This window comes from Neofelis nebulosa, chromosome 5 (assembly GCF_028018385.1).
Source record: "Neofelis nebulosa isolate mNeoNeb1 chromosome 5, mNeoNeb1.pri, whole genome shotgun sequence".
NCBI classification, from domain to species: Eukaryota; Metazoa; Chordata; class Mammalia; order Carnivora; family Felidae; genus Neofelis; species Neofelis nebulosa.
Genome location: NC_080786.1, coordinates 43,890,144 through 43,904,009, shown reverse-complemented (window position 1 = coordinate 43,904,009; position 13,866 = coordinate 43,890,144). Strand labels below are relative to the sequence as shown.

Sequence of the window (13,866 nt, the reverse complement as noted above, 5' to 3'; positions counted from 1 at the left end):
GTATTGTTTACTCCACTTGTTATCCACTGCCTATAAAATTGTTTTTGACCAACATTCACCCAAGGGAGTTTTTTTGTGGTGGATGAGCTGAGAGATCAAAGAGAAATCACTGCAGGTGGGGATCTTCTGGAGCACCTTGATACAGGTCAAATAATGACAGTTCTTTGGGAAAGAATCTTTGAAAGATTCTGTTCCATTATACTCCCTCCAGTGACTGCTAGACTACACCAAGAATTTTCATAGGTTATTATTTTTTTTTAATGTTTGTTTATTTTTGTCTGGGATGGGGGCAAAAAGAGAATCCCTAGCAGGCTCCGTGTTGTCAGCGCAAAGCCAGAGGGGCTGTACCCCATGAGCCATGATGAGATCATGACCTGAGCTGAAATCAAGAGTCAGGCATTCAACTGGCTGAGCCACCCAGGCACCCCCCAGAAGATTGTTATTTTTAAAGGCTATCATGCAGCTGAAAGCTGGAGATGGAACTAGGGCACTAATGTTCAGCTGTTTTTCTTCCTTGTTTTTTTTTTTTTTTTTTAATTTTTAAAAATATTTATTTTTGAGAGAGAGACAGAGACTGAGTGGGGGAGGGGCAGAGAGAGAGAGAGAGAGAGGGAGACACAGAATCTGAAACAGGCTTCAGGCTCTGAGCTGTCAGCACAGAGCCCGACATGGAGCTCGAACTCACAAACTAGGAGATTATGACTTGAGCCGAAGTTGGATGCTTAACCAACTGAGCCACCCAGGCTTCCATCAGTTGTTTTTCTTGAATTAACACCCCTGCCCAGGGTTTCTCCAATATTTTGGCTGGTTTCCAGATGTCTGGAAAAGTTGATTCTGACCATTTCTGTCAGTTTTTTCATTGCTTTTATGCAAGAATTTTCAAAAGTCCTTACTCTTCCATTTTCAATGATGTTATCTTCAGCTTTTAGTCAAGTGAAATCAGAAACGGCATGAGTTGAAGGTTGGATATGTTTTCTTATTCAGATCCATTCTGACTTATAATTAATATCTTTTCCCCTTTTAGAGTCTGGAGAAATCAGACTTAGGAACCAGCCTTCCTGGATTTAAATTCTAGCTCTGCTATACTACTAGCTTTGTGACTTTGGGCAAGTTACTTAACTTTTCTATGCTTTAGTCTTCATCTGTAAAATTGGGTGTAATGACAGTATCTACCAGTAGTGTTGTGAGGATTTAAAAAGTCAAATCTCTGTTATGTACTTAGAATAATGGTATGTAATAAGCACTCCATAAAGATTACCTGTTTCCAGAAGTTATGATGTTGAAAATTTTAGATAGTGTGAATCTTTTATTTAGTTTTGATTGTATCTTTCAGATATCAAGGATTTGTTAACTTCCCAGTGAATGTAAGTTAAAAAAATGCTGTAAAAGAATCATTATAAAATATGCTTTTTATATTACTATTACAAGTATGAATCCAAGAAAATACATATTTCTTATATGAAGTGTTATTTGGTAAGCATTAAAAAATGAATGGAAATCCCAGATAAAGTTTGATGAAGAAAGCTCCTATTTTATGTTTATTATTTATAATAATATCTGTTCATTATTTCATTAGGTTAATAATAATGAAATGGTTGCATTACAACGGGAACCCAATAACCCCTATGATAAGAATGCAGTTAAAGTAAACAATGTGAATGGAAATCAGGTTGGCCATTTAAAGAAAGATCTAGCAGCTGCTTTGGCCTATATCATGGACAACAAATTGGCACAAATTGAAGGGTAATGTACTTTCAGAGTTTAGTTTTAATAATTGTAAGTTGCAGTCTTTGAATTTGTTAAGAGTCAGTATAGTTGCCCTGACATCTTTTGTCACTGTGCCTTTAGTATGTGTTCAATTAATATGTTAATTCTTTTCTCATCTGCCTCTACTACCTTAACCATGAAACAACTGTTCTTTCACTTTCCTATTGAATTATTACCACAGAGAAAAATTGACTTTGCTCAGATATTAGGAAGCCCACACCATCTGTCCAAGCCTTTTAGTGCATAGTTTTGGGAGTTGGGAACTGTTTGTTTAAACCTGAGGTGGTAAACTGGTAGCCTGTGATCATATGTAGGTGCATTTCATTTTGCCTACATGTTTTACAATTTTTCGTTTATTTCCAGTATTCAAATACCTGGATACCCTACATTTTATACAGGGTAACTTTTTCCCTAATGTAAAAATTACTTATGAATATTTCTGTTGACAAATGGCAGATCTGACCTTTGGCAGATCTGACCTTCATTTTCACAGGACATTAGTTGACTGAAACGGAGTAGCAGCTCCTGCTTTAATACCCTGCGTAATGCCCTTACTGCGTCTCCCAGTTCTACCACTTCTTTTTTTTTTTTTTTTTTAAACTCCCAGTCTCCTTGGTTACCTTTTCTCTTTTAGGCATTTAGTTTGTGATCTCAGTTGAAGTATGGAATATTGAGGATATGAAAAGGTGAAGTTTGATGATAAATGTTCAGTAATATCTTCTCACTTTACTTGTTTTCTCCAATCTCAGTTTATTAAATTTTTCAGATACTGAGAATAAACTTTTAGTGAATCCTTGATCAGAAAAACAGTTGACCCTTGAACAAAATGGTTTGACCTGCCTGGGCCCAATTATATGCAGATTTTTTTTTTTAATAAATGCAGTATAGTAATGTGAATGTATTTTATTTTCCTTATGATGTTGTTAATGTTTTCTATAGCTTACTTTAAGAACACAGTATGTAATTCCTGTAAACTACAAAATATGTGTTGTGTTGTTGGTAAAGCTGCTGGTCAACATTAGGCTATTAGTTGTTTTGGGGGAGTCAAAAGTTATATGTGGACCTAAACCCCATGCTGTTCAAGGGTCAGATGTAATTCTTGCAATTCAGTCCCCATTCTCAGAATAGTTGCTACCTATAGTGGTTCCTTTAGTGAAAGCTCCACCTTCTCAATTAAATTTACTATTTTACCTGTCTTATAATCTCAGTTATAGGCTATTCTGCTTTATTCCCTCTTCTCCGTTTCTTCTGGCTTTCTATTCCTAAAAACCACTCATTTGTTCTGGTTGTTTTTGATCCTGTTCCCTGTACTTTTTCTGTCTTTCTACTTTGCCCAAATAGTTCTTTATTTTACTTCTTTGCAAAATTAAAATGCAACACTTCTAATATTTAATAGTCACATTCAGTTCTAATTCCCTCCTTTTTTTTCTGCTTTTAAATATAATAGGGTCGTTCCTTTTGGTGCAAACAATGCTTTTACCATGCCTCTCCATATGACTTTTTGGGGAAAAGAAGAAAATAGGAAAGCGGTTTTAGATCAGTTAAAGAAACATGGATTTAAATTGGGTCCTGCACCAAAAAGTAAGTTTAGGGTTTAAGCTTCTATTATTTTGATATCATAAGATGCAGGAATTGTAAAACATTTTTTCTTGAGTTTGGCTAATAAATTTGTGTTGAAGGCTCTGAGTTGTAACTTTTCTCAGGAATCTTTTTAAGGAAATCCCTGAATTTTTTTCTCTTTATTTTGAACTAATTACAGATTTATAGGAGGGAGTATGTGTGTTCGCGTACACGCACACATATGTACAAAAAGGTCCTATATTCCCTCCTCTAATTTCCCCCAATGATAATATCTGGAAATCCCTAATTTGCAAGTATTGTCTTTGATAAATTATAGACAAAAAGAATCTCCCAATAGCGAATGAAGTAGAAGTATTTATCTGGCAAGAGTTTGTTCAAATAATGTGGAATTATTTTAATAATGTATTTTTTAAATGACTTTTATTTTTTATTTTTTTTAAATTTTTTTTAATGTTTATTTTTGAGAGAGAGAGAGACAGAGTGTGAATGGGGGAAGGGCAGAGAGAGAGGGATTCACAGTATGTGAAGCAGACTCCAGGCTCTGAGCTATCAGCACAGAGCCTGACACGGGGCTCGAACTCACAAACTGTAAGATCATGACCTGAGCCAAAGTCGGAGTCTTAACCCGCTGAGCCACCCAGGTGTCCCTGAATGACTTTTAGTTTTTAAAAAAATCTTTGAAATATATTGATTTTTTTTTTAATGCAACTTATACAAGTTCTAAAAGTTACTTACTGAAAGATAATTCATTTGGTGATTTTATTATTTTCATTTGTAAATTGCAGCTTTAGGATTCAGTTTAGAAAGTAGTTGGGGCTCTGGAAGAGCTGGACCAAGCTATAGTATGCCAGTTCATGCTGCAGTACAGATGACAACTGAACAGGTATGCTTCTGTTTTATTTTATAATCTTAAAAGTAAATGTTAAATGTTGAAGATTGATGTTTAAAAGAATAAGATAAATATGTATATGCTGGTATTTGTGATCTTCAGATATATTAAGTTATGAAACATGCTGTAGAATAAATAGAATATATATTAAAAACATTTATGTAAAAGGAAAGTAATGATAGGTAATGCATACACATTCATACATATTTTAAAACACATGCGTTGTTGTATAGATAGGCATGGGATGTTTTAGTATGTTTTAATATTTTTGTATTACATGAAATTTTTTTAATGTCCAAATATTAATTTTAAAAAATTGAAGCTTGAAACTTCATTCAATAAGGTTGCAAATGGAATGCAAAAAGAAATTAATTCCAAATCTTAGCATTAGTATAGTTCTTACTTTGTCTAATTTGTGAGCTAGGATACTGTTAGGCTGAGTTAACTTAGGAAAAAAAGATGTAAAATAAATCAACGGAGATTAGTCTATAATTCACATCAAATCCTTTTTGTCTTTACCCATCTGTGTTAGCCTTTTTGTCTAATTGCAGTTGCCATATTTTACCTGATCATTCATTATTAGTAGGGCTTGAGCCTGTGCTAATGTTTTTATTTATTTTTGAGAGAGAGAGCATGAGTGGGGGAGGGACAGAGGATCCAAAGTGGCCTATGCACTGACAGCAGCAAGCCAGATGTGAGGCTCAAAGTCATTATCTGTGAGATCGTGACCTGAGCCCAAGTCGGCTGCTCAACTGACTGAGCGACCCAAGTGCCCCTAGACTAGATCAGTTTAAAGAACCAGCTAAATTAGTGTAAGATTGAAATCATCTCTTAATATTTTGTAGCACATAGCAAGTTCTTTGTTTTAGTAATAGTAAATGAAATGTCTGACATGAAAAAAGTCAAATGTGCCTGGTAGGATCTGCCAAAATGGTTTGAATACAACTAATAGGCTCATAGAATTTCAGTGGCAGAAGGAACCTTAGAGACACTCTAAATCTAAATTATCCCTTTCATTTTACAGGAATAAGATAAAGGGCCATAAAGGTTAAGTCTCTCGCCCAATGTTGTATATGGGTTAGTTTGTGATAAAACTGGGACAAGCCTCAGATTTCTCTCTTCTGTATTCTTTTGATTCTAACACGGTTACCTTAAAAAACCTTTTTTTTTTAATGTTTATTTTTGAGAGAGAGAGAGAGAGAGACAGGGCATGAGCATGGGAGGGGCAGAGAGAGGGAGACACAGAATCTGAAGTAGGCTCCAGGCTCTGAGCTGTCAGCCCAGAACCTGATGCTGGGCACAAACTCATGAACTTGTGAGATCATGACCTGAGCTGAAGTCAGTCGCTCAACAACTGAGCCACCGAGGCACCCCTATGGTTAACCTTTTATACCCAAAGCACCTATTCATACTGCTTCAGTGAACAGTGTAGCAACTCAAAGAATATTTTAGGTACCTTTTGGTATTCAAATCTTTTAGTTAATTAAATGATTTGAAAAGTCTGAAGTGAGATTATTTTAATTTGTTTCATGATGTTTCTTGGTATTATTTGTTGTAGCTTAAAACAGAATTTGACAAATTGTTTGAAGATTTAAAAGAAGATGATAAAACTCATGAAATGGAGCCAGCTGAGGTACTGAGCCAATATTTTCTATTTAAAACTATTTGGAATTTTGAAATATGCTGTGTATCTATATAGTTTTTAGCACAAGATCAAGTGTTTTCCAGAATCTGCATGGGGGAAAAAAAATGATTTGTTTTATTTCTATTTAAGACATTCCGTTTGTTTATAGGCTGTTGAAACACCATTGCTTCCACATCAAAAACAAGCTCTAGCTTGGATGGTTTCACGGGAAAACAGTAAAGACCTTCCACCATTTTGGGAACAGCGAAGTGACTTCTACTACAACACAATAACAAATTTTTCTGAGAAGGATCGACCAGAAAATGTCCATGGAGGAATTTTAGCTGATGATATGGGTTTGGTAATTATTTTTTTCTTGAATTAATTTTTTATTTTATTTCTAAAAAAAAATTTTTTTAATGTTTATTCATTATTGAGAGATAGAGAGAAACTGAGCATGAGCAGGGGAGGGGCAGAGAGAAGGGGAGACACAGAATCCGAAGCAGGCTCCAGGCTCTGAGCTGTCAGCGCAGAGCCCGACGCGGGGCTCGAACTCACCAACCGTGAGATCATGACCTGAGCCGAAGTCGGCTGCCCAACCGACTGAGCCACCCAGGTGCCCCTTGAGTTAACTTTATTTTGTAATTATGATTTTATAGAAGTAATTTTGAAGTCAATAGAGATATGAATATGTTGGTGTCAGTGTGGGACTAGATTTCACTTTCAGTATGGAACAGTTTTCTCTAAGTCTTTTCACTTAAAATGTGGCTACTTTTTTTCTTTTGGTTTGTTTGGTTGATTAGCAATAATGTGTAAACATGTGTTTCTCAGTTTTCAAATTCAAGTAGATTATCTTTCATGGATTTTCTTTAAAAAAAGGGAAGGACAACAATGTTACATGAAACTGTATTCTATCATAGTATTGTGATATACAGAGTATTAAATATACCTTTATGATGCCTTACACCAGCAGTTTTTATACTTTTTGGTCTCAGTAACCCTTAATACTCTTAAAAATTTTTGAGGATTTCAAAGAGCTTTTTGTTTTTGTGAGTTATATCCATATTTGTAGTATTAGACATTAAAAGAAAAAAATATAAGTTATTTTAAAATAATAGTTAATAAATACATTACTTGTTAACATAAATAGTGTATTTTTAAATGAAAAAGGACTATTCCAAAACAAAAGTAGTTTTGATAAGAATGGCATTGTTTTACATTTTTGCAAATCACTTTAATGTTTGGTCTAATAAGATGAATTTTGAATTGTCCTAACTGCTTATTCGTTCAGTCTGTTGTAACATGGTGTTTTGGTATAAGTACATAACGAAGATTAGTTCTCATGCAGATATGTAGTTGGGAAGCAGGAGGAGGATTTTAATAGCCTTTTTAGATAACTTTTATAATTCTTTGATACAACAGTGAAATTAAGCAAGTATTAGTTTATTAAAGGTTAGTAGTTACAATGTAGAATTTAAAAATGGTATTAGAATGGTTTTGTATTCTGTTCCATTAAAATTCATTGGTTTAGCTTGCCCATTGAATGGATATTTTAATCATGCATGATTTTATAACATCAGGCATTGCTTATTTAGAAAATATTGGTTCATTGAGTTATACACATCTGCCAGATGTTGATGCATTTCATTGTATAGGATCAAAAGTTTACACTCTTTGATATTACTGCTGATCATATTAGGCATTTATATTTTGGGAAGCTGCCTGTGCTCATGGTGTCAGATATAAGTGTTCCAACATTCTAATTTTTGCTTGAAAGTTCAGATCTTACCATTAACAACAAATCTGTTTATTTGCCCTTAAAGATAGCCTTACTTTGTTCATTTTTCAAGAAAAAGTCTACCACTCAGTCATGAATAACTGGTTATTGGTCATTCTTTCAAGTAGAAATAATGAAGCATGAAAAAGTGATGATGCATGGTGGTGCATGGTGGCTAGTTGAGGCTGTAACCTCAGTCTCACAAGTAATGTTTCTGTAGATAATCCTCATATTTTGGTGTGCAACAGAAGTAATTTATATGTATTTCCCATCTTGTTATACTGAATATTAAAAAGGTGTGTACTTGAGGCAAGATTTAATAAAATTCATGTGTATTGCTTCATCAAGAATATTCTTACAGGGGCGCCTGGGTGGCTCAGTCGGATGAGTGTCTGACTTCAGCTCAGGTCACAATCTCGCGGTCCGTGAGTTCGAGCCCCGCGTCGGGCTCTGGGCTGATGGCCCAGAGCCTGGAGCCTGCTTCCGATTCTGTGTCTCCCTCTCTCTCTGCTCCTCCCCTGTTCATGCTCTCTCTCTGTCTCAAAAATAAATAAACGTTAAAAAAAATTAAAAAAAAAAAAAAAGAATATTCTTACAGAACATTCTTAAAATGAAACTGGCATTTTTTTTTTAAACTGTGAGTATGTGGCAGCTAAAAATACAATGTATAATGTAGTGCCAATGGCTTTGATTCTTGCTAAGGCACCAGCAGTTTTACCCACAACTCCCTTTTGTGGCATTACTAAAGATATAACACAAATAATGTCTTGGTAGTATTATGAAAATAGATTTGACTGCACATACACTCCTGAGAGGGTTCTGGGAAATCCTAGGGCCTGTGGACTACACTTAGAAAACTGCTGCTTTAACTTTTAAAATTGCCAGAGAGTTCTGTCTGTGTTGCTAATTACAAATTCAGCTATGGAAAATAATAAAAGATTATGTGTTTTTATTTAAGAAAAATGCATAAGAAACACCATGTCCTTTATGCTTGATAAGTTACAGGTTTTAAGTATTACAGTTATCTTTAAATGAAATAAAATGATTATATCATGTGCATATTGGAATTACTAACCATTTTAAATTAGCTCTGAACTACATGGCAAGCAAATAGCTGTAGTTTCATGATAAAGCTATTAGTTCAGAGTTAAATGTAAAATCTTAGAACAGCAATCACTTAATAGAATGACATTTCTCAGGGATGCTTATAGTATTTTATGGAGTACATCATTTAATAATTCTTAGTAATATAGTGTGGGAAGGTATTTCCTAATCAACAAAATACTTTTACTAATACACAGATTATTTAATACAATAGTATGTTCCTATGGCCTTGAATACTATATAATATTTGCTTACTTGATTTTTAAATTGGTTTTAGAATGTTCTATGGCCAACTGAGTTTCAGAATCTGACCATTTGTCTTTTAAAACATTTTTTAAGGGCAAAACTTTGACAGCCATTGCAGTAATTCTTACCAACTTCCATGATGGCAAACCTCTTCCTGTTGAGAGAATTAAAAAAAGTCAACTGAAGAAGGTAAAGTATTAGAATGTTTTCTCCGAAGTCTCTGGTTCATTATAAGACCTTTTAATTTTACCATTAAAAAATAATTTGCCAAAAAATTGATAATATCCAGTGTTTTCAGAGAAATGGTGAAAGGCCTCTCTTATGTGTTGCTGATAAGAGTGAAAGTTGGATACTAAATTCTTGAGGGTAATTGGGTAATATATATCAAGAATCCTAAAAGTGTTTATAATCTGTGATTCGGTAATGCCATTTCAGAGAAACTGTGTAAGAAAGTTATTAGAAATGCATTTTTTTCAGAGATAGAAAAGTACAAATCTCTCCCCCGAACCCTAGCATTATTTTAAAGGCACAAAAGAAACTACTTTCAATAAGATAACAGTTATGTTAATAAATAGTCATAAAATTTAATATTATGCAACTACAAAATCCTGTTCTTTGAAGAATACTTATTTTTATGATATTTATAGTTTAAAAAAAAAAAAAGGCCAGGTACACATTTATGAGTTGAGTCCTCATTTTGGAAAGGCATATTTATGTATGTCTGAATATAGTCACACACAGTGCTAATTGTGTCCTAGTGATGATACCATGGGTAACTTTCTTGATACTTACCTAATATATATTTTTACACATGACATACAAACACAATATATTTATATTTAGTTTCTAAGAATTAAAAGTGAATTCATTTTAATGGAAAAAATAAATGTTAGAATGAAACAATTGTTTTTCATTCTCAGATGAAAATCCAAAGAACTTAAAGTAGGAAATAGCTGAGAAAATGGCATATGCAAAATACCTCTTTTTTTTTTTTTTTTTTGACTTTTCTAAGTTTTTCTTTATTTTTTTAAGATTTATTTGAAAGAGAACAGGGGAGGGGCGGAGAGAGAGAATCCCAAACAGGCTCTGTGCTGTTAGCACAGAGGCCGACATGGGGCTCAAACCCATGAACCATGAGATCATGACCTGAGCTGAAACCAAGAGTCAGACGCTTAACTAGCTGAGTGACCCAGGTGTCCCGTAATTTTTTAGTTTTTAAAGAGGCTGCATATCAGTTTCCTGCCACTTCATATTGCGAGTCTATTAATTTCTGCACTTAGTTGCATTTTCTTCTTTGTACTTTTATTGGGAGTTTAACTCTGTCATTTGAATGTCTGAGATTCAACTGCTTACCATGAGTAGTTTGATGCTTTACATCCTGTTCTTCCTAATTTGGTAATTAAAACAGAAGAACATCACCTAAGACTATACTGACAGCTTCGGTAGCAATTAATGCCTTAAAAAATTATCGTCAGTAAGGCTTTCCCTCCCCACCACCCCCTGCCCCAGAATCAGCCATGCATTTAAGGTATTGTGTTTAAGTAGGAAGGTTTTAGGATATTTAGTTTGCCACATTCCTTAAAATTGAGGCTAAAAATGTGATTTCCAGCTAAGAATTTATTGCAACAAAAATTACACTGTTTTAAATAAATTTAGATATTCCAGGCTTACAGAGTGAAATGTCACTGATTTAAGTTCCATTAGATTGGAATGTAGTATGATTTAATAGGTTGGACTTCGTAGGTTTACATTTGAACTCTCAGAAGAAAAAACTTAGCAAAATCATTTAATATAAAACAGTAACGTAAAGGACATTTTTTAAAATCATTTAATATAAAACAGTAATGTAAAGGACATCCACATTTATTTGTGGATGAATCTCTAGATTCTTTTTTCCATGTTGTTAAATATAAATGGTTGTACTAATTATTGAAGAAGACTAGGTATAACATTTGATGAGAAGCATTTTTAGCATCAGTTTCTTGCACTGGGTGTTGTATATAAGTGATGAATCACTAAAATCTACATCTGAAACTAATATTGCACTGTATGTGAACTAACTGGATTTTAAATAAAAACTTAAAAAAAATCCATTTGTCTAGCTTGTAAGAAAAAAAAAACAATGGTGTAATACTGCTATAATAAAAATGACAATTTTGGATTGTAGTGTATCGTATTTAATATTTAATGGCTGTGCAGTCTTAATAAATATTTGACATTGGTTAAAGTAAAAATACCCTGAGCTCTGAAAAAAAAGATAAAAACTTATTTATCTAAAATAATTCCTCTAGTTACATTTTTCTACCTGTTATATTTTAGATTTTCAACATATTTAGACTCATACCATTAGAAGGAGATGGATCTTTTCAACTACATTTTTAGTAAAATTTAACTCTGGGATTTTACAAGATGTTTCAAATTTTATTTTTTTTAAACTAAAATCAAACTATCCATTATTAGCCCTAATCTCAGCAGAAATTACTTTTTACTCTTGACCACCAGTTCTAATCTCCATTCAGTATGACTTCATCATCTCTCTTTTTCAATGGGAAGAATTAAATTCAAACCAATTGGCATTTGTCATTCCTCCCTACAGAATCATTAAGTCAAGAATTAAAGATTGGAGGAACCCTTCCCATTAGAATCATTTAAAAATATTTTTACAAAGAGATATAAAATTGTACTTTTATAGAAGTTTTTGTACATATGTCTGCATTGATACATTTTGAACCAAAGGGATATACATGAAGGGTAAAAGAAAAAGTCCGGGCTGGCAAGAAAATCCTCAATAGAATATGATAGAATAGAATATCCTAGTACTCTAGGATCTGTACTATTGCATCTACCCCCTGGGAGTTCCAGAGAACAAGGATGGCAATGAGGGCCTCATTAAAGATAAGTTATTTACTGAGTAGGGACTCTTGGTTTGAAAGTTTGTAGTCTGAGAATTACTTTTAATTCTAAAGTAAATTCCATTTCACAAGTGTTTCTTACATTAATGAATATGCCATTTATAACTGAGTTTTGTTATTTGTATTTCTTTTGAACAGATAAAGACCAACTAGTGTTCACTTTTGAGATAGCTGTGAAAAAATTTTTAATTGGTTTATTTTTCCTCTTCACTTAATGCATCTCCCCCAATTGCCCCAGAATGGGATAGCAATATAAGTAATCTTTATTATGTAAAGCAAAGCAGTATAAAATAGGATGCTTTTTAAGTTTATTTAAAACTGACAGCAGTGCTTTGTAAGAAATATGCCTTTTCATCCAGGAGTGTAATGTTAACGATCAAACTATGAAACTTGGAGGAAATACCAGTGAAAAGGCAGATGGACTAATCAAAGGTAAAGTTTACTTTTGAACCATGACCCCATATTTGATTTAAATTTTTCCAGTTTGATGATGTAATTCAAGCTCTGGCTTTGTAATATACAAAAATTTTAGATATTTTTTTCTAAAAATCTCGGGAGAACTGGTAGGAAAAATTTCATCAAGGAGGTCATGATGGAATTGGGTGGTTGTATACCAGTCAGAGAAGCTAAGGAAGAACATTTTTGGTTGAGAAAAAAAATTCATGAAAGGGCAGTAAAAACAAAAGAACAACATAAAACCTATTTTGTTCTGGGACCTCAGAGTAGTTTATGTTAATAATAATGTAATATGCATGAATAATAGCAGATAAGAATAGAAAGATAGGTTAGAGCCAAATTGTGAAGTTAGAGGATAAATGAAAAGAGAACTCTGGATTTAGCAGTTAAATAGCTGGTGTAGCTGTTAATGGCCTTTGGAAAATTAATTTCTGAAGATTGGTTAGAACAGAAAAACTGAAAATATTTTCAGATAGAATAGTAAGTGAAGAATTGGAAATGACAGTTGTATGCTATTATGTATTTTGCTAAGTTTGAAATAGGAGAAACAGAAAAATCGTTGGAAATGAAGGCAGAGTTGAGGGTTTTTTTTTTTTTTTGCAGGGGAGAGCATTATGAAAGAAATCCGTGGGTAAGAGATGTGGGATAAAATGGAGAGAATAATTTTTAGACCTCTTGGCGGGGGCGGGCAATGAGACCAAGAGCATAGATAAGTGAATTAACGTTAAAAGGAAAGAAAGTAAGGTTGATGGGAAGTATTTAATTGAGGGAATTTTAAAAAGGTAGGAAAATTGGGATTATAGAAAATGGTATTCAATTTTCTTTGAAGGTGAAGTAGGTCATCATCTAGGAGTCAAGGGAGTGAAGAATCTAGGCAAAGGGTCCAGTATATACCACTGTGGTGAGTGGGTAGGGAGGCTGAGTGATACATAAAAGAGTTGCTAAGTGACACAGGCAGCAGGTGAGATTTGAAAATGTAAACTTGTAATGCCACCTATTTATTGTTCATTTTTTTCCAGCAGCTCTTAGCTGCCTTGGTGTACAGCAGGAAATTCAGCCAGCCAGTTTGGGAATTGGCTGGATGACTACAGGGGAAAGACTGGGTACAAGAAATTGAAGGTATTTTTTAGTGAGAATATACTATACTTAAAAACTAGTAGAGAGAATAGCTGGCTGATTGAAAGAAAAGGAATGAAGATACTAAGAAAGTTGAACTATTGAGTTGGAAAACCAAAGTTTTAAGGATACTCAGTCAAGACAGTTTACTAATACTCTGTATATTTGTCCTTTTCTTTGAAATGAAAGGATCTAGATGTAGTGGAGAACCCAGTATTTCAGATGTCAAGGGAAAGAATAAATATCCCAAGTCAGAATTGTCTAGCTCCCGCCCCAAAAGGTAAATTTTATTATGGTTTGATTGTATGTAATATTTGTTTAAACTCTTTCTCCATTTTCTTATATATAGGAGAGAGATAAGACCATTATATCTCAGTTATATAGTTCTTTCAAA

The 13,866-nt window shown here is 33.7% G+C and overlaps 1 protein-coding gene across 6 annotated transcripts in view; it reads left to right on the top strand.

The window, feature by feature from the left end:
* The window catches only part of HLTF (helicase like transcription factor), a 52,212-nt gene that overhangs the window by 7,554 nt on the left and 30,792 nt on the right, over positions 1-13,866 (top strand). For all 6 annotated transcript variants that reach the window (XM_058730171.1, XM_058730173.1, XM_058730172.1 and 3 more), the window contains exons 3-10: positions 1,577-1,743; positions 3,215-3,348; positions 4,134-4,231; positions 5,796-5,870; positions 6,031-6,222; positions 9,082-9,177; positions 12,260-12,332; positions 13,662-13,752. In XM_058730171.1, the coding sequence (XP_058586154.1) occupies positions 1,577-1,743; positions 3,215-3,348; positions 4,134-4,231; positions 5,796-5,870; positions 6,031-6,222; positions 9,082-9,177; positions 12,260-12,332; positions 13,662-13,752 (926 nt within the window). The remainder of the gene's footprint in view (positions 1-1,576; positions 1,744-3,214; positions 3,349-4,133; positions 4,232-5,795; positions 5,871-6,030; positions 6,223-9,081; positions 9,178-12,259; positions 12,333-13,661; positions 13,753-13,866) is intronic.